The sequence below is a fragment of the Aspergillus ochraceoroseus genome, assembly GCF_002846915.1.
Source record: "Aspergillus ochraceoroseus IBT 24754 chromosome Unknown P175scaffold_2, whole genome shotgun sequence".
Classification (NCBI taxonomy): Eukaryota; Fungi; Ascomycota; class Eurotiomycetes; order Eurotiales; family Aspergillaceae; genus Aspergillus; species Aspergillus ochraceoroseus.
This window is the reverse complement of record NW_024468477.1, coordinates 3,041,966-3,068,971: the sequence shown is the minus strand read 5'-3', so window position 1 is coordinate 3,068,971 and position 27,006 is coordinate 3,041,966. Positions and strand designations below refer to the sequence as shown.

The window sequence follows — 27,006 nt, the reverse complement described above, 5'->3', positions numbered from 1 at the left end:
CGTACTATTCATATATTGAAAAAGGAGCTTGTTGAATCAGGTTGGTTTGATGCTTTTTCGCTTTTTCTCTTCATATTTGCGCGATTCATTAGGAGCCAATTCTCATTTTAATTACCTCAGATTATCGAGAGAATATCCTTGGAAGCTACTAATGAAAGGGAGTTCTGAAAGCTTTCCTCGTTAAGGTAAACCAGGCTGGGCCTTAGGGGCCCTGTATTCTCTATAAGCAACATACGCTGGTACTGAGCGTCGTCTTTAATATCTCACCATGGGACGGGATCTAGCGGGGTCATTTATTGCCTCCGCGGACCATGAATATGTCGAGGCCCCTGTCATTGGCGATGAAGAATCGCTCGTTGACGTTGTTCGAAAACTAGACAAGTACCAAGCTAAAGCCCGTCCTACCTGTATCACATGAGGATCTAACACTGTTATCACAGTTTTATAACTTTGTTGATCTCCGAGGCTTCGTATACTTTCGAAGACATGCGATCTTCTCCGGACCATGGCATCAGATTGCTTATAAATTCATTGGCGGAAAATTCTCGCAATCCTTGTATTATATCTGCTTTAATGTAAGTTGGTTCTAGATGCCCTGATATGTCGAGATTTCTCACTTTGCCTATGTTAGGATCTTGAAGTGGAAGTTTGAAAAGGCTTGGGGACATGACAGAGGCCAAAACGAAACCCGAGGGTTTGCTTGCGAGTATATTGCCTGGAAATTCCTTTGTCATCTTCATAAGCGGGAAATGATCCAGTATCTTCTGGAGGAGCTCACCCGTCCTCTACCAGACGAAGTTGGTCTCAATCGACCGGAGAGTGGCATATCTGGACTTACATTTTCCACAGGGGACCATCGTGCTCAGGAAAGCGAGAGGACTCCACTTTTGCCGAACTCTGGAGCTTCGCAATCCCGTTTCTTTGCAAGCGGTAGACGACAGGCAAGCTCCCTGGAGAGTGGTAGCCAAGATTTTTCAAACTTTTTCGGGAGCGCAGATGAAGCTGAACAATTTTCCATGTTCTTTGGGCTGAATGCCCTTGAAATCGCAACTATTGCCCAGGCAAAAAAGTTTCTCAGCCAAAGAGTAGTCCAGCGAGTAATAGATGATCTCTGGACCGGAGAAATTGTTTTCTGGGACTCCCTCAGCGTTCATTCAATAAAGAAACCGCAACTTTTTAATAAAAGGTACGATTATTATTCACGCCCAATGAAATAAAGGCCGTTACCAAAATATTTACACCTACCACAGGACGGCAGATCCGTATTCTCGATTAAGAGTACCGGCATATCGAAAAGCTTTTGAAGCCGCCTTCTTTGTCTCCTTTCTCCTTCTTTATTATGCAGTTCTTGTTGAGAGGAAGCCAACTGGAATAGGAGTTTTCGAAGCCCTAATGTATATTTGGATCGCTGCTTTTGCGTACGATGAGATAAGCGGAGTGGTTGATTCTGGAATGCTCTTCTATCAGATGACCTTCTGGAACCTCTGGGATCTTTTCATCATAGGTACCGGTGCTGCCTTTGTCGTTACGAGTGAGCACCTGAACCCCTGTGAATCTGCCTCGTCGGTATTGTCTCAGCTGGCCTTGAACTGTTTTGCCATTCAGCTGGTTGGCTCAGACATGTCTTTCTTTCGGCCTGTTAACTTTGAATACAGGGATTATCGGCTTAGTGGAAAAAGATGCGTACATCACCGACTTGTCATTTGACATACTTTCTCTGGAGGCGTTGTTTCTAGTTCCTAGGTAAGTTAGCACTGCTACAGTCGCAGCAATGGGTCTAAAATCTAATAAACACCAATAGAATTTTCTCCCTAGTGAGCTTAAATCCATACTTCGGAAGTCTTGTAGGTTTGCCCTGCCAAGCCTCAGCTGAGAGAACCATGTTCTGGAACCCTGGCTGACAGATTCTTGCATGATAGATACCAGTGTTAAAGGAAATGGTACCTTGGTCCACCTATGCCACAATTTAAGTTAGAGTAAGGCTGATCGATGCGATGCAGACGAAAGCGTTTTTCCGCTTTATGCCTGTGATCATCGTTTTGTACCTGGGTATGTCCCCTAGCCTAGGAGATAGTTAGCTTGCGCTGTGCCGGATGATTAACCTGCCGCATATAGGTTTCCTAACAACATTTACCATGCTTTCTCGCGACCGCCTCTCCTCACAGCAGATGTCCTGGATTCTGGTGAAAATATTCTTTGGGTATGGCGGTCAAAACTTGCTGTTGTTAGGCGTTCTGCTAATTATTTTCGCGAGGCAGATCAAACTCTCTCGGCTTTGTATGTCAATCTCGGGTGCGGGAAGGAAGATTTATCTACTAACGGTGGCTGAATTGATTGGCCTACAGGACATTTGTTATGATGTAAGTGCAAGCACTAGGCGGCTGTCATGCAGCAGAATTTGGAATCCAAGAAGTCTTGGGAAAATGGTTGGCTCTGGCGTTTACATGACTGATACGCTAGTTTTAGATTTCCCCAATATTCGGATGTGGTTTGATGTGAGTTGTTGACCTTTTTTCACTGCTGCGCCACAAGAACTCCGGATGAGCCCTTTGCATACAATCTTCGTCACGTTTGAACCCCTCGCCTGGTTGAATTTTCCTATCTCGATTTCTACTCTTTCTTTCTTTTTTTTTGGGTTCCATTTTCTGTCGCCATTTATTTTTCTGTCCTTTGGCGCCCGTTGACGGAGGCGGTGCAAATTGAGTGCTTCCCTGGCTCTTTTCAAGACGCGACGAGGGCTGAAACGCCTTATTTTGACCAAGAAAGCAATATACTAATATGTGTGACCTCTAGGCTGATTTTTGTCTCCGTGACAAGCCTGTTATTGATATCGTCATTGGTCAGTTTGATGAGTATGAGCTTGGAAGGGGTATGGTTTTTTTTTTGTTCTCTCTTCTGTACAGGGGTGATTTACTAACACAACATCTACCCTGGTTAGGTTATGTCTCATGCTCGAGAGGAGTACCTGTTTCAGTTAGTGAAGAAATTGCATTGGTTTCATAACTGCTCAGCCACTGATTTATGAGATAGGTTGGCAATCTATGTCTTGGAGAGCAGTAATTCTCGGAGACTAACATACTTCCTACCGCCATTGGTAAGTACATCAAAACGATTGGCCCGAGATCATTATCCAAAGATGTTGGTATTAACAGGGGGCGCTGATGAAATTGCAGAACCTAATTCCGCTTCTCTGTATCCGACCCATGAGACTTTTTCTCCCTGCGGAGAATATTCGACGGGTGCGCATCATTCTCCTTAGGGCAACCCACCTTCCGCTTGTTGCGCTGCTTTGGGCCTATGAGTCTAGCCGCCGATTTGCCTTACGGCGAAACAGTCAGTCTCCCCCAACTATAGCGGCCCGGGAATTCAGCCGTCCAACTTCATCGACTCGGGCTCGTTTTGTGCTCTCCACGCACCCAGCTCCCTCTCAGACTTCCGCAGCGGATGCGCAGTCTCTAGCTCCCGGGGGCCATGTGGGGTACAATCCCAGTGTGCAACGACCTGGTACGCGTGAGTCAGAGGCAGGTCCGTCTAGACCAAATGACATCGCAGAAATGATTGCGGAAATGGAACGACTGCGCGCTCAAGTCGAGCGGGTTGCCGCTGTTGTAGGGGTTCACCAACGAAATCGACGGTAACATAACCCATCATTCTGTGACTATGTGCGACTAGAATGGAATTCAAGAAAAGACCTGTACCAGCGAGACTCGTGGGGTGAAATACCAAATAGAGGGGTTGTACATACCTCCTCCTGCATGAGTGGTCGGCTACCGAACGATCTAGCGTGGGAGCCGGCGGGTTCACCAAGCTAGAATTGGGAATAGATCCAGATTACCTCCTGAAATGACGCACCTCGATGAAGCCAATGTATCTGTTACCTATGGTTTTTGGGGGGGGTTTCTTTTCCGCGTCCTTCCCTGAAGGTGTTCGGTCGGGCCCAACTGCTCGTGAACTATGCCTATGACTACTGCTGCTGCTGCTGCTGCTGCTGCTGCTATTATTATTATTATTATTGATCAGGTGCATCGTAGTGTTTTACCATATGGTCCACTCTTATCTCGTGGTCAAATTCCCTTGGGCTTTAGTGGGTTAATATTGAATGACCCTGGGAAGAGGCGCTGACAGGGGGGAAATCCAAATCATCTGTACACAAAACATCTCCATTCTTTGGGGGGGAATAATACCTCTAAAAACAATAATAATAAATAAGATGAAGAATCAGAACAATAATCAGGACAATAATCATGATTCAAGGCAATAGTTAACTAAGTATTGATTGATTGTATTTTCTTAGGCTGAAGTCAAGGTTGTTGTTTAGGTATGTTAGGTTCTTCTTCCCCTCTTTTCCTTTTCCAGGGACCCGCCTTGGCTGACGGGGACTGCCAGCCCTCACCTCACTCGTTCTTCTTCTTTGCATCCATCCATCCGCTCATCATCAACAACCACATCCATCCTCCCTCCTCTCTCCATTTCATCCATTCTGTCTTTCATCCATAATCTCCATCAAGATCCCCTTCCTCTCCTTGTCTTCTTCGCTTTCTTTTCCCCCCAGGAGACCTTCTTTGCCTACTGGAGACTACCGCTGGTTTTCCCAATGATACGATACCTGGCGACACGCACTGCTCCGTGGCCAAGCTAGCGTTACCAGACTGTCGGGTTCGGACTAGACCTCTTTCAAGCAAGAGAAAAGAAACAAATTTCTGCGCTCTCGTCCAGCCAAATCACTAATAATAATAATAATAATAATCATGGCGCTGATCGGAGATACCAGGGCCCTCCTAGGGAAACAAGATTATTGCCCACTCAGTCCTGGTCTGTTGCTAAGCCAGCAGGATTCCAAAGCCTCTCTCTCTCTCCCCTCGTCCTGCCTGCTGACTGGGTTTCTTTCATGGCTTCTTGACGAAAATCCTTGAATTCTCCTCGTTTTCTCACTGGAAGTACCTGTCCCCTTTCCCTTACGGCCCCTCTCCGTGTCATTTCCTCCCTGGATGCACAGGGCCATGTCAATCGACTCAATTTCCTGGGCCACAGTCACCGCTCACTTCCTCCATTAATCGTTCCATGCAACCCTCTCTACTGGGTGCTGCACTGATGGACGAAGTTGGCCGGATCACATTATTTCGGCGCTAATTAATTGTGCATGCCCTCTAAATTGTCGCGCCTATCTGAATGTTGCAGACATGGTTGCAGTCAACCCGGTCCGGCCCTCCACAGCAGAACCTCTTCCCACCACTCCACCACCCCCCCCCCTTCTCGTTCCCATCCTTCTCTTTCTCTCTCTCTCTCTCTCTCTCTCTCTCTCTTTCCCTCTCTCTCACCCTCTCTCTTTCCCACTTTCCCCCCGTCCCTCTGCTACATCCATGCAACAACACCAGCTCGATTCTGCCTTGCCGGGCAAGGCGTCGAGTCTGTTGCCTATAACTTTCTTCACTGTGCCCAGGTAGAGGGAGCTTCCTCTAATGGTCAGATGGATTATTCTTGAGGGACTCTTTAAGCCGCTGCCACTGGTATTGCTACCGATTCTTATTTCCCAAAAGCATCGTCCTTTGAGGTTTTTTTTTTTTTTTTTTCTCCTTTCTTTTTTTGGGGTCATTCGTACCGCTGCAATTTCAAATATATATTGATACACCTGGCAAATCTCTCCGTTACAGAATTTGAGAAAGCTAGTGGAAGAGCTGTGGATATCCTCTTTTGTTTATATTGCTATCACATTGAATTCTACGGGTTTCTACGTCCCTGCTCTATTCCGCTATGGATTGTCCACATGGGTCATTCCCACTCTCTTTCACGCCCTCGTCATCCGGTGACATGGTGTTAGCCAATGCTCTATCCTATTCACACCCCTTATCTACCTCTCCAACTTTCCCCAGAAGCCCCCGAATGGTGGAAGTTGGCTTGGGGATCTCGACTTGTGGCAGCGAGCCTCCTGTCAATCAGTTAAGTCACTTCCCATCCGCCGAAGATTACGCCATCCCAACTACCGGCTGGCCCAGCCAGTTGATGCCTTCTACACTGCCCCCCCACTCAACACTGGATACAACCCATCTTTCGCCCGCAACTTATTACGAAACATACTCAGGCTCCGATGTCTCCGCCTCACCGCTCAGCTACTGTGACCCACGAACTATGAGTGCTTCACCTAGCCGTGGGTCGATAATGGACATTGGGCCTCCGCAGGATGTGTTGGGTGGGCATGCGTCCTATTTCTGGCCAAATAATTCCTCCTCCGACACCCTTGCGCGAGTAAAGCAAGACCCAGATGCTGAGTATCAAGATCGATCGTTTCTGGAGGACCCAGCTCTCGTTGGGTTACCTGCGTTCACAAACATGGAAAACGAAGGAGAAAGGGTGCCCCCCAAGCCCGAAAACCTCGAAGAAGAGGATTCCGGAAAGCTAGCAGAGATTGATTTGCATATGGAACGAACGTTCAGCTGTGATCTGCCGGTGGAACCTGCTATGTTTCCCTTTGAGGTAATTTCAAAATGGATGAGAGAAAACATCGCATTCCCTAACTGTGAAAAACCGAAGATATCGTCCGCGAATGGCCTCTTATGCACTATATGTGGCGTCCGCTTTACTCGCCGCTCGAACTGCCGGGAACACATGAAGAGGCACGACCCTAACAGCAGAAAAACATTCCCATGTGAGATTTGCGAAAAGCCCTTTGGCCGGAAGACTGATCTCAAGAGACATGTCGGCAGCGTATGCATTTCTTTTTTTTTTTTTTCTTCTTTCCTAGTTGGTTTGCAGGGCCATTGCTAATAAAGGGAAAAAAGGTTCACTATGGGCTGCGGAAATTCGGTTGCGAACAGTGTGGTTTTCGCTTTAGTAGGCAGGACACTCTTGCAAGGTGAGTAGAGCCGATCTTCCACGGTATCTTCGATAACCATATTTACGTGTCTGTACTACCTTACAGACATATCGCAGACGGGTGTAAACGAAGCACTCGGAAATCTACTAAACCTCAAAAAACGGCGCGACTTTCACCATCCCCCCCAACCGAAACCGTTCCGAGCCAATTTTTGCCAGGCCAGTCCTTCCCAAACCCACGATATGCACAGTAGTAGCGAGGATTGATTTCTGTTAGCGTACATTGCATTGTGATAGCTCATTCGTTTATTGGTTCAAAGTTACGTTGTGCGCTTGGATCAGAGCCGTCGATGTTTCCATAAGGTCGGGGAGGCATTTTCTTTATCTTGCATTTTGTCTGCTGGCTTTTGTCATCATCTGCTTTCTTTATTTTGCGTCGAGGTTTAATGATATATGTACAACCGGCATTGCATATGAATACTGATAGAGGTAAGGAGATTAACCATGGCAGGCCCATGCACAGGAATGACTTGTTATCAGGCGTTACAATCTGATATCTTATTTGATCATCACATTAAACTGTATCAACCTAAACACATGAACCCCTTGGAAACCCTGTATATATATGTATATATATACTGTGTACTCTCACTTCATTTCTTAACATGTTAAAATTCTAGACTTGCAGATATGACTTTAAGCCTGCATGCATGGAAGGCTTGCAGTATTACGCACGCGCCTTGGGTAGTTATATATATTGCCATCTTGTGGATCCACTCTACATGACGATTTACTATACATACTCCTTAACTAAGCTTTCATATGACTACTAGTAGGTATCTAAGTAGTGGAAACCCAATTTCTTCTTGAAGCTCTTCCATGCATTGTTGTTTGCGGTGGATAGGTGAGTCGGTTTACTTCGTCCTTGGGCAGTCAGTCACAAGGGGGAGGGTGAAAAGGAACAATTTTTGAACGTGACTACTTTTTTTTCACTATTTTCTATCGGGTCTTCATGAGATATCGAAGGAGTTATGGGAGATTTAGGCATAGAGGTTTTTCAAGGCTAGTTATTTTTTGGTGTTGGATATATTTCGAGATCTCTAGATTGGACCATCCTCAATCTTGTCCCGTTGCAGGTACCTAAAACAAGTTTAAAAAACCTTTTTTAGCCTGGAACAAATACGTACCACAGAGTACGGAGTCGTTGACGTGCCAAGAAAGTGACACATACCTTTCGAGTCAATTATCGTCAGGATACAGCAGCCAGCCCATGTATACAGGCCGGAGGGAAAAGCTGGCGTTGAAGAAGAAGCAAATCCAGGACTGACTCGGACACCGAAAAATCCTCCAGCCAATGAATGAATATCAATCACTCAATCTCCTATATCCCCCCCCCCCCCCCCCCCCCGCCTGGTTTAAAATGCACTTGGTAGGTAGTTATAAGCGAGTTGACGAGACGTGACGGATTGTGGCAGTTCGAATTCCCCGACTGGTTTTGCCGAGCCTTACCGCTTGAGGCGCGTGGACCCTCAAATATGGCGCCAATTCCCCAGTCTTAACAAGCAGCAAGCAAGAGAGCATCCAGGTGAAGTGAAATATTCACATTTTATTGCGCATTTGCAAATACTGCCGCCACCATGAGCGCCACAGACACTGTCACTCGAATCACTGCGGAGAATGTCGCCAGCATCTTCCCCGACGTTGATACCTCCCTTGCCCGCGAGGTCCTCCCTACACTAGCAAACACCCCTGCAACAAGCAGCAGTGACCTCGCCGGGTACGATGAGGAACAGGTCCGTTTGATGGATGAGGTGTGTATCGTGCTCGACGACGATGATAAGCCTATTGGCAGCGCCAGCAAGAAAACCTGTAAGTAAAGTATTTACCTCTCCTGTCCTCTTTTCTCTCACGGCGGGGGCTTGCTCAACTCAACTCAACTCAACTCAACTCAACTCGTACCAACTAAAAATGGCTGTTTCGAAACTACAGGCCACCTCATGACAAACATCGATAAGGGTCTTCTGCATCGCGCATTCTCTGTGTTCTTGTTCGACTCTAATAAACGCCTCCTCCTGCAACAACGCGCCACCGAGAAAATCACTTTCCCCGATATGTGGACGAACACCTGCTGCTCTCATCCCCTGGGGATCCCCGGAGAGACTGGCTCCCAGCTCGACGCTGCTATTCTGGGCGTGAAGAGGGCTGCCCAGCGGAAGCTGAACCACGAATTGGGCATCAAGCCCGAGCAAGTGCCTCTGGATAAGTTCGAGTTCTTTACAAGGATTCACTACAAGGCGCCGAGTGATGGGAAGTGGGGGGAGCATGAGAGTATGTTCATCTTACTCTAGAGTGAAACTTCTTGCGGAACTGACTGACATTTTTAGTTGACTACATTCTCTTTATCCAAGCAGACGTCGACCTTGACGTCAACCCCAACGAGGCCCGAGACACACGCTATGTTAGTGCAGAAGACCTGACGCAGATGTTTGAGCAACCCGGCTTGACTTTCACCCCGTGGTTCAAGCTGATTTGCAATTCGATGCTTTTCGAATGGTGGAGCCACCTTGGCTCTGCCTCTCTGGAGAAGTACAAGGGCGAGACACAGATTCGTCGCATGTGAGGATCATGAACACCCGGATATACACTTAATGACGATATAGCAGCAGCATTATCCTTGGAACCATTATCATAGCTAGTAATCACTCGTTTGGCGGGAGTCCTGCTTCTGCGAATGTTCCCCAATCCCTAATTCTAAGCTGCTTTTCCTTCACAATGGATATAATAATTATTTAGAATCAGTCGGGACTATTGTTTCTCGGCATCAGTCACCAAAAACACAATACAGCTTCCCAGAATCACTGCCCCAACAATCAAAAACGTCATTTGCGTCTTCCACCCGCTTTGCACAAGCGCCGCTCTCCGGCTGTACTTTTTCACTGTCCGAATGTAATTTGCAAGTCCATTGGCGAGGCAGACCAAGCTTAAGACCCAGAATACGATGCCCAGCGGCAGGGCCATCCGACGCTCAAGCCCGGTTGGCTGAGTCTGAAAATGGAACGAAATGATGATGGCGATCGATACGATGCCTAGATACATGGAGAGTCGCAGCCACGAGAGGAATGTGCGTTCATTCGCACAGTGGTCGCGGGCATCGGAGGCGACGTTCTCGAATAAGAGAGCTCCAAGCCATGGTCGCGTAAGGAAGATGTGGGGTTTATCTTGTAGATGCCTGGTCACTGTTAGCGTGGAAATGACTGGTTCCAGGGCCGATTTTTGCTCACTCCTCCACTAGCACTGGTCGAGTATGCGTTGGATTAATCAAGGGGTTATATCGTGGTTGTCTACTGGCGGCATGCTGCCCTGCGAGGGGCGCTGCTGGGGCTGGCATGTTTGGTTGAGAAAATCGGTGAGACAACTTTTTTTGAATGTGTCTCCGGGGTTATATTGGCGGCCAGCTGGACTTCTTCCCGTTAAGAAACACCCAGTTCGACATACCCTGCAAGGAGATTCTGGCAATGTGCATTTTTCTCGCTAGCAAGAATCAAAAAGGATGAAAACCTGGCTGGGCGGCTTCGGCTATTTCTTGTTTTATTTTATTTTTTCGCTGCATTTGCCTCTCTGGTTTAAAGCTGGTCACGCACGCATGCGACAAATGTGTCCACGTGATACGGGGTTTGGTCTAGCCTGTTTGGGCGATGATGTCATGTTGATTCGGTCAGTTTTGTTTCCTGAGGCACCAAGGGCAAAGATGGTAAACCAGCCTCGACGGTTGAAGGGCGTCGGGTTGTTTATAAACTGCAGCTACGGGGCACGATCCTGGTATCAGCCTGGAGAATATCTCCACGATTTTGCACTGTCCATCCGGAGTAAGATGAATAGACCCCTCCCCGATTGAGCCTACCTAATTCGGCCGTTACACAGTGGAGTCAATCTGCGGGGCGTTCTTGGGACAGACAGTATGGTCACTATTCGCATTGTTTGAACAATCCCCAGGACGGCGATAACTCAATCTCCATCGTCCCGTTATTGGTCCTCATATTGATCAGAAAGGTTCTGCTTAAATTTGATTTCCATGTGAAACAAAGCTGTTGTGAGTCATGGGCTGGCCGCTGGACTAACTAATACCTCCCTAGGTAACTATCCTCCATGGGAAAAGCAAGGATTTTAGTGGATCCCCTGTTGAAGCAAATTCTGCGGCTTCGAGGGACGCGGATACTATTCCTTATACGGGGAAAGGTTGCTTAGAGGTCACTTCTTCTTTTTCTTCTCACCCTCTGTTCTGTTCTTCCATTTTCCTCGATCCTTCGTCCACCAGTCCTTTACCTCTCCATTGCGCAATTGTCCGCACCGCAATGAAGAGTGGCAGACACTCTTTTTACTAGCTTTCGATAAACCAACTTCTGTTTCTCTTCGGTATTTCTACACGTCAAAGCTACCGGCTATGCCACGCGATAAGAGCGCAAACTCGCTCGGCACACCGGAAGGCCGAGCCCTTCACGGCCATTTCCTTTCGAGCTCTCCACTTGCCGAGGCTGCCATTGCCCGTGACTTGGAGGAATATGCTGATGATGAGGATTCAGTGCTCACTGAAGACGATACGTCGGGAATTTCAACCATTCGTCCAGTAATCGGTAGTCTTCCCGGCACGGCGCCTCATTCTCTGGCTGGATCTTACCAGCGTCCGAGTTTTTTCACAACGGTGTCGCATGCGACAGTGGTCCCGCATTGTCTGGAGAACGAAGGGCTGACACCCAGGGAGCGCGAGCAAGCGATTGAAGACGAGCGACAGTTGCTGGCCGATAGTAATTGTTTGGTATCGTCTGTCGGGGCCAAGGGCCAGCGCAGGAGGTCTGAGGCTGGAACGGCGGAAACAACCTCTTTGTTAGCCGGAGAAGATCGGTGTCCTGGGTTCAACGCGGCAGAGGATGAGGACATTGATCGAAAGTGGGAGGAAGCAGTGGTTGCGGGCCTGATCCAGACTACTTGGCAACGCGAAGCAAAAGTGATAGGCAAAAATGCAGCTCCGTTGATAGTCACCTTCCTACTTCAGTATTCCTTGACTGTAGCCAGCATTTTCACTCTAGGACACTTGGGCAAGAAGGAGCTGGGAGCAGTTAGTCTTGCGAGTATGAGTGCAAATATCACCGGCTATGCAGGTATGTTCCCACCGTTTTCCCTTTTCACTCTCCGCGACATGTCTAACATTCCGAGTTCATAGTTTACCAGGGCCTAGCGACTAGTTTGGATACTTTATGTGCTCAAGCGTATGGATCTGGGAAGAAGAAATTGGTGGGACTACAGATGCAGAGAATGGTGTATTTTCTGTGGCTTATTACGATTCCCATTGCTGTTCTCTGGTACTTTTCGGATAAGATCCTGGTGAGAATTGTACCGGAAAAGGATGTAGCTCTTCTAGCCGGTCTTTACCTGAAGGTGGTCGCTTTGGGGGCTCCGGGATATGCTTGTTTTGAGAGTGGAAAGCGATTTGTACAAGCGCAGGGGATTTTCTCCGCATCTCTTTATGTTCTGCTGATCTGTGCTCCGCTTAATGCGTTTATGAACTGGCTGTTTGTCTGGGTAAGTCTTCTTTTTTGACTTGATTACTGTGTACAATTCCGCTGTACTAATCGTCAATCCATGAGCAGCAATTCGGTTGGGGCTTTGTAGGCGCCCCTATAGCGGTGGCCATTACGGACACGCTCATGCCCATTTTGCTCTTTATTTATGTGTACTTTGTGGACGGAGTGGAGTGCTGGAATGGAATCACCCGAAGAGCGCTGCATAACTGGGGTCCAATGATTCGACTCGCACTCCCTGGATTGATCATGGTTGAAGCCGAATGTCTTGCTTTCGAGGTGTTGACTTTGGGTTCTTCATACCTCGGAACCACCCCCTTGGCTGCACAATCAGTGCTCGCAACAGTCTCATCCATTACCTACCAGGTCCCCTTTACTCTCTCAATTTCCGCGAGTACTCGTGTTGCCAACTTGATCGGAGCGACTCTTGTCCCAGCAGCCAAGACAACCGCCAAGGTAGCCATGGTCGGCGCCGTCATCGTGGGCTTGTTAAATATGCTTTTTATCTCATCGCTGCGGCACTACATTCCGCGGCTTTTTACCTCGGAGGAGGAAGTCATCGAGCTCGTTGCGGAAATCCTTCCACTTTGCGCAGCTTTCCAGCTGTTTGACGCCCTCGCATCAAACTGTAACGGTATCCTTCGGGGTCTTGGACGACAAGAAATCGGCGGGTACGTTCAACTCTTCTGTTACTACGCAATTGCCATGCCCATTAGTTTTGGGACCTCGTTCGGGCTAGACTGGGGATTACCTGGTCTTTGGACTGGCGTTGCAATTGCTCTTTTCCTGGTCTCCGTGTTCGAGGCTATTTTCCTGACTCAAATGGACTGGAACCGTTCAGTTGAGGAAGCTGTTCGTAGAAATGCAATAGCATAACCAAGGCATGGCTGACAACGTTCCTCGTGTATGTGTGATGATGGTGATGATGGTGATGATGGTGATGATGAGATATTACGACTCTTTCCTGAGACTTTATATACATAAACATGGGCTACACTTCAATGCTTGATATGACTAAAGTGGGGGGGGGGGTTTCTTCTGAGTTATATAAGTATAAGACTAAATTGTTCTGAAATTTTTAGCTAGTCTAGATATGTTTTCTAATCCTTGTTTGTTCACTTGAAGATATCCAGATATATATTTTTCGGTCATATCTACAAATTTAACCCCATTATATTGATGACGGATGGGAAGAAAAAAAAAAAAAAAAAAGAAAGAAAATGAAAAGTTGGAAAGTTTTGGGATATTTGTATCATATCAATATCGCAATGCAAGAGTGAAAAAAAAAAAGAAAGAAAAAAAAAAAGATTAATAGAGAAAACAACCTAGTACTCCAGGATAGCCAATGTATCCTCATCCAGAGTCGCGAAAACCACACCAGAGTTAAGCAACTCCTGACTAGCTCGGGCCACCTCAGGCAAAGAAAGACCCAATCTCGCGGCAATGAACTGCTTGTGCAACCCCTCATTACTCTGTCGTTCCGTATTCAGCAAGTCATACACCCTCCGCGCAACAGCACTCATATGAGGCAACGTGCTCTCATGGCCATGAGGAGCATTCTGATCCCCGCCGCCGGCCATCGCTGCATCACCCGCGCGAGGAAGACCAGGCGGGCCCCGCGCGAAGAAAAGATGCACAGCAGCAGCCTCAAGCATGTGGAAATGCAACTCATTGATGTCCGTCAACGGCCGCACACAATGCGTATTCACCACCCGTTTATCGCCGAAGAAGGTCCGCAGCCTCCCGTACACTTTGGCGTACCCGTTCACCTCGACTTTGGCGTTCGCTCCGGGGCCGGATGATGCAGCCGCGGCCTTCTCGTCCTCCGTTGTATCCATGGAATCGGGCGCGCTGGGATTCACCCACTCCTTGGCTTCGATTTCGCCCGTGCCGTCGTCTAGCTTGTAGGTGGTGTTTGTGCTTTGCGTGCTGATGTTGCGGACCTGCGCGACGAAGCAGATGCTGGCGACGTCGGCGCCGTCAATCTGGAAGTTGGCCTCAGGGTAGGGTTGTGTGGCGTCGAGAGCTTGTTTGATTGTGATGGGGCGGAGCGTTGAGTTGTTTCCTTCGCCCTAGTAGCGCAGCGAGTGTTAGTGTTTTTTTTTTTTTTTTTTTTTTTACGGTTGAAATTTTGTTTGCGTTCATCGCTAGCTAGCTAGCTAGCGAGCTAGGGATATAAGCAAAGTCATGGAGTTGCAGTGTACCTTTCCTCCAGCTGGACTTGTCATCTCTCCAGGCATGAATCCTCCTCCACCACCACCACCGCCGCCGCCGCCGCCTCCTCCGTAGGAAGAACTACCGTAGCCGTAGTTATCTAGATCGGTCAGTTAGCTAAGATTGTACAGTAGATACTGGGGAGATAGGGAAAACCAGTTCATACCCATTTCTTGCGAGATTGGTCTATGTCCTGGAAAGGCAGGGGGGGGGAGAGAGGGAATGAAGATATTGATGTTTCACGCCGTGAGGGTATCCAAGCAAGCAAGTCATTTTACCTCTTCGGGACGTGTTGGACGCGTCGCGGGGCGAGGGTCTGTTTGCATTGTTTGCACCGTGTTTTCGGGATAACACTTGATCCGATTCTTCACCGCCTTTACTTTTTTTTTCCTGCCTGAGGGAAAGAAAAAAAAAAAAAAGTTGACAAAGTGAGAAAGATATATTTTTTTTTTAAAAAATAATATTTGAGGGCCAGGTAAAATGGCTCCTCGCGCGGCGTCCCCGGCGCTATCGGAGAACGAGTTTGATATCACGAGCGCGCTTTTTCAAAATGACAGCGATTCCGAAGTCGAGAAGAAGTCTGTGACGAAGCGAAACACACCGGCCCAGAATCTCGATTTCCTTGGAGGAGATGGCGGCGGCGACGACGACGACGATGACGATGACGAGGCGTTTATTTCGCAGCAGCAGACGGCGGCGAACAGGAAGGCGGCGAACCTTAAGGGCCGTACGGTGAAAAAGGGCGGAGGTTTCCAGGCTATGGGATTGAACGCGAATCTGTTGAAGGCGATTACGAGGAAAGGGTTTTCCGTGCCGACTCCGATCCAGCGCAAAACGATCCCTGTGATCATGGACGATCAGGATGTGGTTGGAATGGCCCGGACGGGTTCCGGAAAGACCGCTGCGTTTGTTATCCCCATGATTGAGAAACTCAAGGCCCATAGCACGAAGATTGGAGCGCGCGGGCTTATCTTGTCGCCGTCGCGAGAGTTGGCGCTGCAGACCTTGAAGGTGGTCAAGGAACTAGGCAAAGGCACGGATCTCAAATCGGTGCTTCTGGTTGGTGGTGATAGTCTAGAGGAGCAGTTCGCTATGATGGCCGGTAACCCGGATATCGTGATTGCGACGCCTGGACGTTTCCTGCATTTGAAGGTCGAAATGAGCTTGGATTTGTCCAGTATTCGCTATGTTGTCTTTGACGAGGCCGACAGACTGTTTGAAATGGGTTTCGCCGCTCAATTGACCGAGATTCTTCATGGCCTTCCGTCAAGTAGACAAACTCTGCTTTTCTCCGCGACGCTCCCCAAGTCGCTGGTGGAATTTGCGCGGGCCGGTTTACAGGAACCTACACTTATTCGATTGGATACCGAGAGTAAAATATCCCCGGATCTCCAGAATGCCTTCTTCTCTGTGAAGACTGCGGAGAAGGAGGGTGCTTTGCTATACATACTGCACGAGGTTATCAAAATGCCTACAGGGCCGACAGAAGCTTCCCAGCGTCTGAAGGAGGATGCCCACTCGAACGAGTCGAAGAGTTTCAAGAAGCGGAAACGAGCGGAAATGGATCGAGCCGTCAATATGAAAGAGTCTCCTACAAAGCATTCAACCATTATTTTCACGGCCACCAAGCACCATGTCGACTACATATACTCCCTTTTGCGCGAAGCTGGCTTTGCGGTATCCTACGTCTACGGTTCCCTGGACCAGACTGCTCGTAAGATTCAGGTCCAGAATTTCAGGACGGGCATTTCCAATATTCTGGTCGTGACGGACGTCGCAGCCAGAGGTATCGATATTCCTATTCTCGCAAATGTGATCAACTACGACTTCCCCTCCCAGGCCAAGATCTTTGTTCACAGAGTTGGTCGAACCGCGCGTGCCGGCCGGACGGGCTGGAGTTACAGTCTTGTTCGCGACGCGGATGCTCCGTACCTCCTTGACTTGCAGCTCTTCCTCGGAAGAAGACTCGTCCTCGGCCGCGAATCCAGCGACCAGGTCAACTTCGCTGAGGATGTGGTGGTCGGAAGCTTGCCACGGGACGGTCTCTCGCAGAACTGCGAGTGGGTAACCAAGGTCTTGGATGACGATACCGACATTTCCACACAGCGATCAGTCGCCTCAAAGGGAGAAAAGCTCTATATGCGCACGAGAAATGCCGCCTCCCTTGAGAGTGCCAAGCGCTCAAAGGAGGTTGTATCCTCCGATAATTGGACCACTATCAACCCTCTCTTCCAAGATGACGCAAGCCAGCTGGAAGCGGAGCGGGAAAAGATGCTTGCCCGGATTGGAGGTTATCGGCCACAGGAGACGATCTTTGAGGTGAACAACCGACGTGGAGGCAAGCATGAGAATGACGAAGCTCTTGACTCGATCAAGAGAGTCCGAACCACTCTCGATTCGAAGAAGAAGAAGAGGAAACTTGAGCAGTCTGAATCACTCGAGGACGATGACAACAACGAGGACGCTTTCCCTGACGACGACGAAGACAACACCGCCGCACAGGACGCCCTTGAGAACATGTCCATGGCATCCGAGTCCGATCTCGAGGTTACATTCTCCTCCTACAACCAATCCAACAAGGGCAAGAACAAGAAAGATACGACCTCGTCCTTCCAGAACCCGGATTACTTCATGTCTTACACGCCTGCCAACACCTCGCTAGCCGAAGACAGGGCTTACGGTGTGCACTCGGGCACCAATGTCAATTTTACCCAAGCCTCGCGCGATGCAGCGATGGATCTACAGACCGACGAAGGTGGACGCGGATTCGCTGAGCCTCGCACGCTCATGCGCTGGGACAAGCGACACAAGAAATACGTGTCTCGCCAGAACGACGAGGACGGGTCCAAGGGGGCACGCCTTGTGCGCGGGGAGAGCGGCGCCAAAATTGCGGCCAGTTTCCGGAGTGGACGGTTCGATGCCTGGAAGAGAGGCAAGCGGCTGGGTCGCCTGCCTCGGGTGGGTGAGATGGAGACCCCTGGAATGGCGAAGGAACTTGGCTCCGCGATGGGAGGCAAGCGGTTCCGACACCGTAAGGACCAGGCGCCTAAGAGGGCTGATCCTCTCCGTGGCGACTACGAGAAGATGAAGAAGAAGGTTGCGGCGGCGAACGAGAGAACAATGACCAAGGTTGGGGGGGCAGCTCCAGGCGGCAGGAGCGAGCTGAGAAACACCGACGACATCCGCAAGGCCCGCACGTTGAAGCAAAAGAGGAGAGAGAAGAACGCTCGGCCGGCTCGCAAGAGGTAGTAGCAGCTACAAGCTAAGCTTTTCTTATACGATACCGAAATTCCTCCTAAACTCCTTGTAAAAAAAAAAAAAAAAAAGGCCCGGTGAAAGCGGGTGAATTCTTGGATTTGTCTCACATTCTCAGCGACTGCGGTGGCTGGCTGGCTACAACAGAAGTGATCAAATAATGTCCCCAAGTACTCGATAGCAGAAGTACTCGATAGCAGAAGTACTCGATAGCAGGGACGACATTTAGAGCCAGAGGGCGAAATGCCTGCCTGACTTGTCCTCTATTTAAGCTATATATACCTACTACTACTACCTATCATTCTACCTGGCTCTACCTAGGTGGTTATATAGATGCCCTACATACCTAATTGCCCATCAACCCGGAAGCATTCATTCCATGATAATAATAATAACTACCTCCAGAGTGACGACGGGGACCGAAAAGAAATCGAACTTGACCTTGAACGGGTTCTCTTCTCTTCTCTTCCAGGCTTCTCGAATCCACAGCTTTCATCCAAGACAGGTCACATCATCTCCCATATCATATGCATCCCATCCCATCCCATCCCGTCTCGTCGGTCCTATTTCCGGTAACCGTCGCCGTCGCCGTCGCCGTCCGTGCTTCACACTGGAAATAGTGCAGAGTCTATGTATGTATGAGCGTGGACGGGGGCAGTGCAAGTAACTACGGAGCACTGCTTGGTACTTTATAATCAGATCAAAGGATTGGAATAGTTAGTTACTCCACTCTAGGTGTGGATGACCAAAGTGTATGTATTATAATAACTACTAGTTAGCTATAGTTAGTTAGTTAGTTAGTTAGTTGTTATTTGTCATCTAGAGAAGTAGCTAGCTAGCTGGTCACTTATGTAGCTGGCTACCTTTGTTTCTCTCTTTTTTAAACCGAGATATGGGTAGCGCTGTCTGGAGCTGTGGATATGCACTGATGGTGCTACGCTATGTATATTAGCTTTATTCTGTTGTCGTTGCTAACTAGGAGTATAGGAAAAAAAGGCAGGATTAAGTTGCATCAGACAATGATCGCCGACAAGGATTGCAAGCGCTTTTTGGCGCCTCGCTTGACTTTTCTTTTCTTTTTTTTTCCTCGCTTCGTGTTTTGTATTAGGACTCCGGTAGAACTGCTTTTACTGGTATGGTTAGTGTGGGGACTAAAGAAGGTTATAAAGGCGTAGGGAATACATATTACTATAATACATGTCTTTAAACATTACCGTAGAGGAATCAAGTGCGAGTTCGACTTTGTGCTGTAGGGTAAACTCAGATACCCCAAAACTCAACCTTGAATCCGAGCATTAAGCAAGGAAAGTCAATAGATTGATTGCCTTCCTATTCGATGAACCACCGCTAGCTACGCTTCCTCAGTGGAAGTGCCGTGCGTTGGAGGTCGGAGCTGCGCTGTTGGCACGGAAAACTTGGAATTTAGTGCCATATCTTGAGAGTGATTGGGTTTGGTCAATTATTGAACCCCTTCATTCATCGTTTGGGATTTACTCCTATAATATAATTTGCGAAAGGCGCGGTTTGGTGGGTCGAACGAGATAGGGTTTACACGGTCCGTCCCGAAATGACCCAAGAAAAGGAAACCAGTTCATTTGGTCTGGACAGACTCCGGGGGATACCGTGGAAATGATAATTTCCTGTTTCCGTTTATCTCAGTAGACTGTACAGAGTACAAGAGAGATTCCCGGGGGACTGAGGATGCAAAATTGGAACATGTCGAGTACTCGTCACATAACAGCCTCACCGACACTCTGGCCAATTTAAGACCATGATCCACGCAAGGTATGTCTGAATACATCCTGAGCAGCCTATCCATGGGCAAACATGACCGGTCCATTTTCGACGGCCGCTCCGAGTGCGTTTTCAACGTCTGTCATGCATCGTGGCTGGCTACCTGCGGTTGAGCTCGCCAAGCACGGCGTGCAGACCCTTGTGGCCTCAGATCTCGTCGAGAATCCAATGCATTGCTGGATGTGGCAAACCTTATTGCCTCTTGACCGACAAAACGGGCTTCGGACCCAACAACCCTAGCGTGAGGCAGACCATTGCGGATAGACAGGATAGGTCACCTCCTGTCCTCTCTCTGCGCCTCACCAAGTTTAGGACTGCATGTCTTGCGCGTGCTCTTACTGAAAAGAGCCAGTTGTTCCCCATCTGGGAGGACATCACGAGTGCCGGTAGCAGTTGATCTCGAGGACGGTTGCACAACACCAGTCTACGCGTTATGAGGCCAGGATTTGCTACCGCCGCAAGATGCAGGAAGTCACCAGGGCTATATTCATTCTGACCTTGATCCCTTCGTGGCGTGTCCAAAGAGTCAACAACACATTGAGAAAAGCCTGGGCAGCTGAGTGTCATTCGGACATCCATATCCCGATCAAATGCGCATCGATTCAGCTTCTTTCCTCCGAGTGATCGGGCAAAGAGTTTCCCGCGAAGGGCGCCATGAAATACCCGCTTCGATTCTCTCTTTCCTAACCCTGGCTATAGAGAACGCCACCTAGCCCGCAATGCATGGTTCGGGTAATTGAACGTCGCAAACGAGATGGGAAAGGGTATCTGACAGCTCAGTCCTGTTATTTGGCGAGTAGTGATACTTGTCTGTTGCATTGTTGAACGTTAGCCGGTTTCGCTGGACGTACGTATCCGATGTCAAAAAAGAGCACAGTTACATTTCTATTTTCTGACAATGACCAAAACAAGACATCCCGGTATCGTACTTCAACTGGGTAGCGAAATGCAATTGCCTGGTACTCAGCTCCATTGTGAGATTGGATGGAGAGCGTTCTGTATTAAAATTGAGCGGTGCAATGGAAGGAACCCGAAGCAGCTACTTCAACCAAACTTATGCCCTGGTCGTATCTCTCTGAGCAATTATAAATCCTAATGTATCCATTATTGTCCGTACTCCGGACATTCTGGGGATCGGCTCGGAAGGATGCTTTTCGGAGGATTTCTGGTGTCTCCTGAGTCCTGAATAATCGGAGGAAGGACTATTTGGCGTGGAGGGCAGGGAAGTGCAACGACGAGGATGTATTGGACGAACCTAGGAAAAGAAAAATTGTCCGGAGTGGCTAGTTCAGCGTCTAGTAGAAGTGGTGTTGAATAGTTCCTTTTTGAGGCTCGGCCCAGTGACAAATAGTCGGATAATCTTTTCCCAGTCCAGGCCTGCGTGTTTCCCAAACCGGTTGTACTGCTTCAGGGAAAAGCTGATCGTCTCTCTTTCTCTTCGTCAACTTCCCTTCCCTTCCGTCTTGTCTCTCTTTTTTTCATCTACGGAGTAATATTACTATTACTATTTGACTTGCGTTGATCGTATGATGTGAGTCTGGTGTACTCCTCAGAGGTAGCATCTCAGATCCAGGTGTCTGGGTGACACTGCAGCCCATGTTAAGTTAACTTGAGCTACTTGGACGGAGTACTGACGGATTTCCAGATGGGCTTGCAGGTCCCCGTGAATCATCGAGGTCCGGTTTCTCTCCGGTCGCATCAATCACCCTGTCTCCTCATCATCCTCAGCTATCCCTCCGCCTCTTTACCTGTTCGGGCTAAGATGGGGACTAGTGGGACGCACTATTGACACTTGTAGGGCCCCCTAAGTGGCAGATCGTGTTGGCGTTTGGCCCCAGCTTGCATGAACCACTTGAAGTTGCCGCTTTTTGGAACCTAGTCTACCTGGACTCTTCCCTTGACTCTCCGAGTTTTGTTCCCGTACAGGAGTAGCACTCAGGCTGCTCCCCCCCCTTACTCTTGTCTCCGCGTGCGGTATGTCGCACAAGAATGCGGTTCTCACCTGTCCACACTCAGTCAGTCGGTTCTACAACAGTTGTTGATGTTGATAGGTCGACTGGTTAACGGACGGGCTAGCTGTGTGTGCGTGCATGCGTGCGTGCGTGTCGTGTCCTGGGGCGCTAGCTAGTTCTCTGGCTCCATGAGTATTTTCCTCGTCTATCCATTCGATTGGTTTTGTTTGCCAGAAAAGAATGGCCAATCGTAGAGCTCACAGGCAGTAATGAGAATTCCCCGAGGTGCCTCCAGATTCGGACCCTCATCGACAAGTCGTGCCTAGGCCCCTCCCCAGTCGGTACAGCCAGCTAAAGAACGGCATGCTTAATGGATGAGAGAATGCCAGCCCCTTCCCAGTCTGGACATTGAAATGATTGACAATCAATCGCCTTTGGACCGCGGCGGTTCCTCTTCGCCGTTTTCGCTATGCTCCCTGGACGACAGTCGACAGGATGCCAGTGGATCTTTGCCTCTTATCGCACGGAGAGGGACGGAACATTTTCAATTGCCATGAATCTTGACAAATTATCCGGAGTCCAGGTGATCAAGCAAGCTAGACTTATGCTCGTTCCACCAAGGCACTGTAGCTGCAGCCACATCTTGAAAATAACAGTCACATTTTCTTTTTCTTTTTCTTTTTCTTTTTTCTTTCAAACAAAAAGTGTTCCCATGATTTGTTTATTTCCCTTTTATATACAGAGACGTTCATTTTGTTCCGGAATGGCTTGTTTAGGGTTCCTGGTAAGGAGAACATCACTTCGGAAGGGGCGCCGGCTTGAGTTTGACTGTGCGGATCATCATCATCATTGTAAGCCGTGCTGGCGATCAATTTCAACGGCCAGGTCAATCTCTGGGGCTTTGGATAGGTCGGGAGGTTATGTGCAATAACACATGTGCATTGTACTTGTTCTTGCTTCTTCCAACTGTACAATCTGTTAATACATCTTCTAGTATCTGATAGACAGAGTGGGTCCTCGCATGAGGCCCAGAGCCACTGCGGAGAAAATGGCCGCGATTGAGGGGAGCTTAATCGTAGAATCAAGGAGGCCAAATTCCCCGTTCCTGATATATAATCCGTATATATATGCGTTGGAGGATCTGTAAGAAACGAGGTTGCCATCCCCGTATCCTCCGTAGGACAAACCAAGATTTGCAGGGAAGATTTCACGGAAGGAGGGGTAAGAGTGAAGATACTTTTCTATTATCCCAATAATTCGACAAGAAAGAATCAGGATTAGCTTTCATTCCGAGGATCCCATGTCGTAGTACCTATAGAGGAGGTAGAGGAGTGAATTCTTATCTACTCCTAAGCCTCTAAGAGATCACCTTGAAGTCATTCCCTAGGTCTTCTATTGCCTGATTCGTATGGAGGACAAGCTTAAAATCCTCTATGTGGGAGACGAACGGACTATTGGCAATGGGCCGCCGACAACGTCGATCCTGTCGCTCAATCTTTGCCTTGCGTCCAGCTTACATCCAATAATGTCTTTCCCCTTCTGATTCCGTCTTGCTTTCTTCTTTCTTTCTTTCTTTCTAAGGGTTGTGTCCCAAGAGTCACGGTTCTTGCTATAGTTCGGGTGTACTTGATCTCTGACTATAGATTCTCCCCGACAAATGAGAGGGAAAATCATTTAAATTAATTAAATTCAAAAAGTAGATTTTAATTAATTATTTGATTTATTTGATTTGATTTGATTTTTAATATTCTAGTAAAAAGCAAGCTGAAGATTGAGCTTATTGGACCTCCTTTTTGTACACTGACTTCTCTCATTATCATCACTGACACTGATTGTACTGACTTCCCCCCCCCCTCTCTCTCTCTCTCTCTCTCTCTCTTTCCTGAACCTCAGTTACCTCACTCTACCTACACCTTCTCTCTCCTCATTTAGTTACATATCGACCTGACATACTCCCCATTGAGATCGACACAATGGAGATCAGGTCTATCGGCTGCTAGTCACGGTTGCACTGGCCATCATTTATCCACTTCTTACCTGTTTCCCTTTCTTTCCATCTGTCCCTCTTTGCCAATCAACCAGGATCCTCTTCCGGTTGGGAGAAAAAGAAGTATACCTAAGCCTTACCAGAGCCTGCAGCCTACAGCTACTAGCACACGCTGAGTAGCTGCCGTCCCTACCTACTGGACTTGATCTTGGAGCCCTCTCCTTGAAACTCGGACATTCTTTCTCTGATCTCCCCAGAGCTGTCCCTTATGATCCACAGAGCTATAAGCTTAGGCTCAGCGGACTCTGTCACTTTCCTCTCTTCCTAGGACGGCCTGTCTGGAGAGAGAGAGAGAGAGAGAGAGAGAGAGAGAGAGAGGGGGGAAATACTCCTATTTTCTTCCTCTCCATATTATTTAATTCCTCTTGTTTCCCAATTTTAACCCATCCTTTTTCTAACCCTCTTTGTTTTTTTTTTTACTTTCCGTTGGGAAAAAGGATAATAAAACGGCGTGCGAACCCACCGGGGGTTTTTACGCCTTACTTTTCGGTCTATACTTCACCGTCTTCTCCCTGCTGCTTTTTTCCCCCGGAGTTTCGGAGACCAGTTGTTCGCCAGCCAGCAGAAGACTATTATAATAATACAAAAGAGAAGCACAAGAAAGGAAAATTACGGGTTATGAATATTACTGTCAGGTAAGGTACATGCTTCTCCTCTGCAGTTGAAGTGTTTTTTTTTTGGCTTTATTTTTATTCTATTATTTGCTTTTCCTGTTTCTCTTTTTTTTCCCTTTCCTACCCTCTTTTTTTCTCCCCTTCTGCGTCTTCCCTGGCTCCAGTGATCGTCCACCATGCTGCAATAAATCATCCCAGAATGGGGACCATCGAAGCTATGGAAAACTGCCGTCACGATCTGGCTGTTCACTGCTGATCAACGCGTCCTATTTTATGACTCCTCCAATAATGAATCTGGACTGACGGATTATAAGCTCTCCTATGGTCCTCTCACTGCAAGCGTGCTTGTTTCAATGATGACTGCCTTCTGAACTCCAACACACCGCAACCAACTATACAACCTTTTTTTTTTTTAAAGAAAATCAGCGTTCTTTATGTGCCAGATATGCTTCCCATTTCCAGCTTGATTTTAGCCCGATTTTAGCCGGTCTTCCCTTGTGAAACCCTTTTCTCGTCATCTCAAGCCGCTGCCATATCTCGCCTTTAGTCACCTCGAAAGGCGAACTAATAAGAAAGAAGAAACAAAAGAGAAATAGCATACCAAAATCTACCAGATGCAATCACTCGTCCTTCCTCCTTCCTTTGTTGCCTCGGAGTTCGGACATCCCAGATTTGCTTCAGCCCCTGAGCGGCTTCCGTTGAATCTACCTAGATCTACAAATGCCCGACGGTGTACGCCCCGGGATCTGCCACTTCCCCGCTCTATGTCCAGCTCGGTCCCAGCAGAAGACCCGCTGGAGATCTCCGGGAATGCCAGACGGCCCGGACATCCAGACGTACCGCAACCGGTAACAGCGGTAACCACCACCGCCGGTGCTGCTGCGGCTTCGACTGGTGTCTCAGGGCCCGTCCTGCCTCCAGGATCTCCAGATCCTGCCGCGGTTCATGAGGCTGTGCTACAGCAATTGGTCTCGGCCCCTAGGGACGAGACATTCCGACAGTCATTCGCCATTAGCGAGCCGTTTCCCTCTTCCCGACTACCCTCATCACTAACTGGACCGGGCTCTACGCAATCCGTAACCGCAACATATCATCAGCCTACATTTGGAGGGTCCCCTCCGGGACAAGCATCTCGAGCTTTACCACAGAAACCCACCCGGCGTACTAAAGCCCATGTGGCCTCAGCTTGCGTGAACTGCAAGAAAAAGCACCTAGGTTGCGACCCTGCTCGGCCTTGTCGGAGGTGTGTTTTGTCAGGGAAAGAAGTAAGTTCTGCCATAAAGCAAACGTTAGAAAAAAAAACAAATAATTGGATGAGTCTCTAACTGTTCCAGGCAACATGCGTTGATGTCACACACAAAAGGCGAGGACGACCGCCGTTGAAAGCAGAAGAAGCATCGTTACGGACGTACACTGCCCAGATGGACAACCGGGGGGTGCCAGGGGAACAAGGAGTTCAGTCGAGGCGTTCTATGCATCGGGCCACTTCTTCCCGCGAAATCAGACCTATGACCGATCTTCAGATGCACCCAGGGCAACCAGGCGCCATGGGTATAAGGATGTCTGCTGGTCATCCTCAGAGATGGTCCACTGCGGTATATCCACATGCGGTAGATCCTGCCTTGTCAATGCAGAGAGCAATGGGGCATCGACGGTTTTCATCTTCTGGATCTGTCCAGTCCCTTACAGCAGCCTCCCCACCTAGCTATGTGGCCGTTCCTGGCGGATATAATCCGGCTCTGGCAGTTGTGCGTATGCCTACTTGTGTGGGGGGAAGGCCGGTTTCATCCTACACCAACCAAGGGCTACATCCTGCAGCCTCCCCCCCTCAGTATCATCCAACGTACGGTGTACCAATCTCCCCTTACCCGGAGAATCCTCGCATGGGGAACCGGATGCAAATGAGTGAAGCTTCGATGGCAAGAGATCCTCGTGAAAGCTATGTGGAATCTACAGTCAGGCTTCCTCCTATTTATCCTCCGACCATGACCAACACACAAGGGCATCGACTCAGTGATGCCTATCCAACAATGTGGTCCCCTAGGATGCGAGAAGAATACCTACAGCAGCAGCAGCAGCAGCAGCAGCAGCAGATGTCACCGCACGATATCGCCCGCCAGCAGATTCAGCCGGGGCTGATTGAACCTATTTCTCCTACCCACCAAATGCACCAGACAGTGTCTGATTTCGGATACATGGACCCCACACCCCGCCAGATGGGCCCGGGTGTTGTTTCCCCCACGCAAGGACTATCGCGTCAAATGCCGGCGACCCGCCCCCCGGATACGCAAACTGAGTCTGAAACGGACAACGGGGACTCGTCAAGGCCCGCGAAACGCCGGAAGATGGCCTTGGATGACATGGTGAATGACTAAGTAATATATTTGGTCATTGCTATTACAGAAATCTACCTGCAGCTAGCACCTTCATTCCTTTCAGTTTGGGAGCAGGAGCCTCCCCTGGATATTTGATGCTTGTAGCAGGGTCTACAAGGACTAATGATCTTAATGTATATTTCCTTTGTGGCATTGGAGTGCTAGCGTCTATTCTTGGACAGATTGACCGGATATCATTTTGCTATGCTTTGATTTCTTTTTTTTCTCTTTTTTTCCAGCTCAAACCTCATTGTACTACTACGTACATGTACTTTGGCATACATGACTCACCATTTACCTATTTCATTTTCTTTTCATTTCTTTTGTCTCATCTTGTCGGTATAGCCAGTTCTGTGAAAAAAAAAAAAG

General features: G+C 48.5%; 10 protein-coding genes across 10 annotated transcripts; 7 read left to right on the top strand and 3 right to left on the bottom strand.

The window, feature by feature from the left end:
- Positions 1-268: 268 nt before the first annotated feature.
- Positions 269-3,638, top strand: P175DRAFT_0433542 (uncharacterized protein; the record flags this gene model as incomplete). Its single annotated transcript, XM_040893606.1, has 11 exons — positions 269-381; positions 441-575; positions 632-1,186; positions 1,251-1,571; positions 1,802-1,844; positions 2,001-2,049; positions 2,116-2,221; positions 2,818-2,869; positions 2,939-2,973; positions 3,031-3,094; positions 3,174-3,638. 11 exons carry the CDS (start codon positions 269-271, stop codon positions 3,636-3,638), a joined length of 1,938 nt encoding a protein of 645 aa, XP_040754591.1.
- Positions 3,639-5,808: 2,170 nt separating this feature from the next.
- P175DRAFT_0431308 (putative C2H2 finger domain protein (Ezf)) lies at positions 5,809-6,854 on the top strand (the record flags this gene model as incomplete). Its single annotated transcript, XM_040893478.1, has 2 exons — positions 5,809-6,702; positions 6,777-6,854. The coding sequence occupies 2 exons, from the start codon at positions 5,809-5,811 to the stop codon at positions 6,852-6,854; spliced, it is 972 nt and encodes a 323-aa protein (XP_040754590.1).
- A 1,430-nt stretch (positions 6,855-8,284) lies between these two features.
- On the top strand, positions 8,285-9,710 carry idi1 (isopentenyl-diphosphate delta-isomerase IDI1). The gene is made up of 3 exons (XM_040896805.1): positions 8,285-8,679; positions 8,800-9,138; positions 9,195-9,710. Exons 1-3 carry the CDS (start codon positions 8,448-8,450, stop codon positions 9,428-9,430), a joined length of 807 nt encoding a protein of 268 aa, XP_040754589.1. The 5' UTR covers positions 8,285-8,447; the 3' UTR covers positions 9,431-9,710.
- On the bottom strand, positions 9,616-10,198 carry P175DRAFT_0433813 (DUF202 domain-containing protein; the record flags this gene model as incomplete). The annotated part of the gene is made up of 2 exons (XM_040893620.1): positions 9,616-10,039; positions 10,092-10,198. The coding sequence occupies 2 exons, from the start codon at positions 10,196-10,198 to the stop codon at positions 9,616-9,618; spliced, it is 531 nt and encodes a 176-aa protein (XP_040754588.1).
- P175DRAFT_0163418 (uncharacterized protein) lies at positions 10,134-11,092 on the top strand. Its single transcript, XM_040892480.1, has 3 exons — positions 10,134-10,676; positions 10,732-10,860; positions 10,979-11,092. The coding sequence occupies exons 1-2, from the start codon at positions 10,361-10,363 to the stop codon at positions 10,812-10,814; spliced, it is 399 nt and encodes a 132-aa protein (XP_040754587.1). The 5' UTR covers positions 10,134-10,360; the 3' UTR covers positions 10,815-10,860; positions 10,979-11,092.
- Positions 11,093-11,251: 159 nt separating this feature from the next.
- On the top strand, positions 11,252-13,262 carry P175DRAFT_0431380 (MATE family efflux transporter; the record flags this gene model as incomplete). The annotated part of the gene is made up of 3 exons (XM_040893484.1): positions 11,252-11,966; positions 12,029-12,387; positions 12,456-13,262. 3 exons carry the CDS (start codon positions 11,252-11,254, stop codon positions 13,260-13,262), a joined length of 1,881 nt encoding a protein of 626 aa, XP_040754586.1.
- Positions 13,263-13,665: 403 nt separating this feature from the next.
- Positions 13,666-14,793, bottom strand: P175DRAFT_0475212 (putative replication factor-a protein). Its single transcript, XM_040895236.1, has 3 exons — positions 14,767-14,793; positions 14,591-14,700; positions 13,666-14,458 (listed from the first exon to the last, which is right to left on the bottom strand). The coding sequence occupies exons 1-3, from the start codon at positions 14,768-14,770 to the stop codon at positions 13,712-13,714; spliced, it is 861 nt and encodes a 286-aa protein (XP_040754585.1). The 5' UTR covers positions 14,771-14,793; the 3' UTR covers positions 13,666-13,711.
- Positions 14,794-15,034: 241 nt separating this feature from the next.
- Positions 15,035-17,900, top strand: P175DRAFT_0499746 (ATP-dependent RNA helicase DBP10). Its single transcript, XM_040896804.1, has one exon. The coding sequence runs from the start codon at positions 15,081-15,083 to the stop codon at positions 17,847-17,849; it is 2,769 nt and encodes a 922-aa protein (XP_040754584.1). The 5' UTR covers positions 15,035-15,080; the 3' UTR covers positions 17,850-17,900.
- Positions 17,901-22,025: 4,125 nt separating this feature from the next.
- On the bottom strand, positions 22,026-22,764 carry P175DRAFT_0530298 (uncharacterized protein; the record flags this gene model as incomplete). The annotated part of the gene is made up of 3 exons (XM_040899774.1): positions 22,026-22,077; positions 22,137-22,243; positions 22,342-22,764. 3 exons carry the CDS (start codon positions 22,762-22,764, stop codon positions 22,026-22,028), a joined length of 582 nt encoding a protein of 193 aa, XP_040754583.1.
- Positions 22,765-24,876: 2,112 nt separating this feature from the next.
- Positions 24,877-26,637, top strand: sclB (putative C6 transcription factor; the record flags this gene model as incomplete). The annotated part of the gene is made up of 2 exons (XM_040898300.1): positions 24,877-25,527; positions 25,597-26,637. 2 exons carry the CDS (start codon positions 24,877-24,879, stop codon positions 26,635-26,637), a joined length of 1,692 nt encoding a protein of 563 aa, XP_040754582.1.
- Positions 26,638-27,006: the final 369 nt, after the last annotated feature.

Bases quoted from the DNA above. Each gene is read 5' to 3' on its own strand.
- idi1 (XM_040896805.1), top strand. From the start codon at position 8,448: ATGAGCGCCACAGACACTGTCACTCGAATCACTGCGGAGAATGTCGCC. The intron at 8,680-8,799 runs GTAAGTAAAGTA...TCGAAACTACAG, and splicing joins CAGCGCCAGCAAGAAAACCT to GCCACCTCATGACAAACATC. The intron at 9,139-9,194 runs GTATGTTCATCT...TGACATTTTTAG, and splicing joins GAAGTGGGGGGAGCATGAGA to TTGACTACATTCTCTTTATC.
- P175DRAFT_0163418 (XM_040892480.1), top strand. From the start codon at position 10,361: ATGAAAACCTGGCTGGGCGGCTTCGGCTATTTCTTGTTTTATTTTATT. The intron at 10,677-10,731 runs GTAAGATGAATA...GCCGTTACACAG, and splicing joins TTTTGCACTGTCCATCCGGA to TGGAGTCAATCTGCGGGGCG.
- P175DRAFT_0475212 (XM_040895236.1), bottom strand. The intron at 14,459-14,590 runs GTACACTGCAAC...CTGCGCTACTAG, and splicing joins CAAGTCCAGCTGGAGGAAAG to GGCGAAGGAAACAACTCAAC.
- P175DRAFT_0499746 (XM_040896804.1), top strand. From the start codon at position 15,081: ATGGCTCCTCGCGCGGCGTCCCCGGCGCTATCGGAGAACGAGTTTGAT.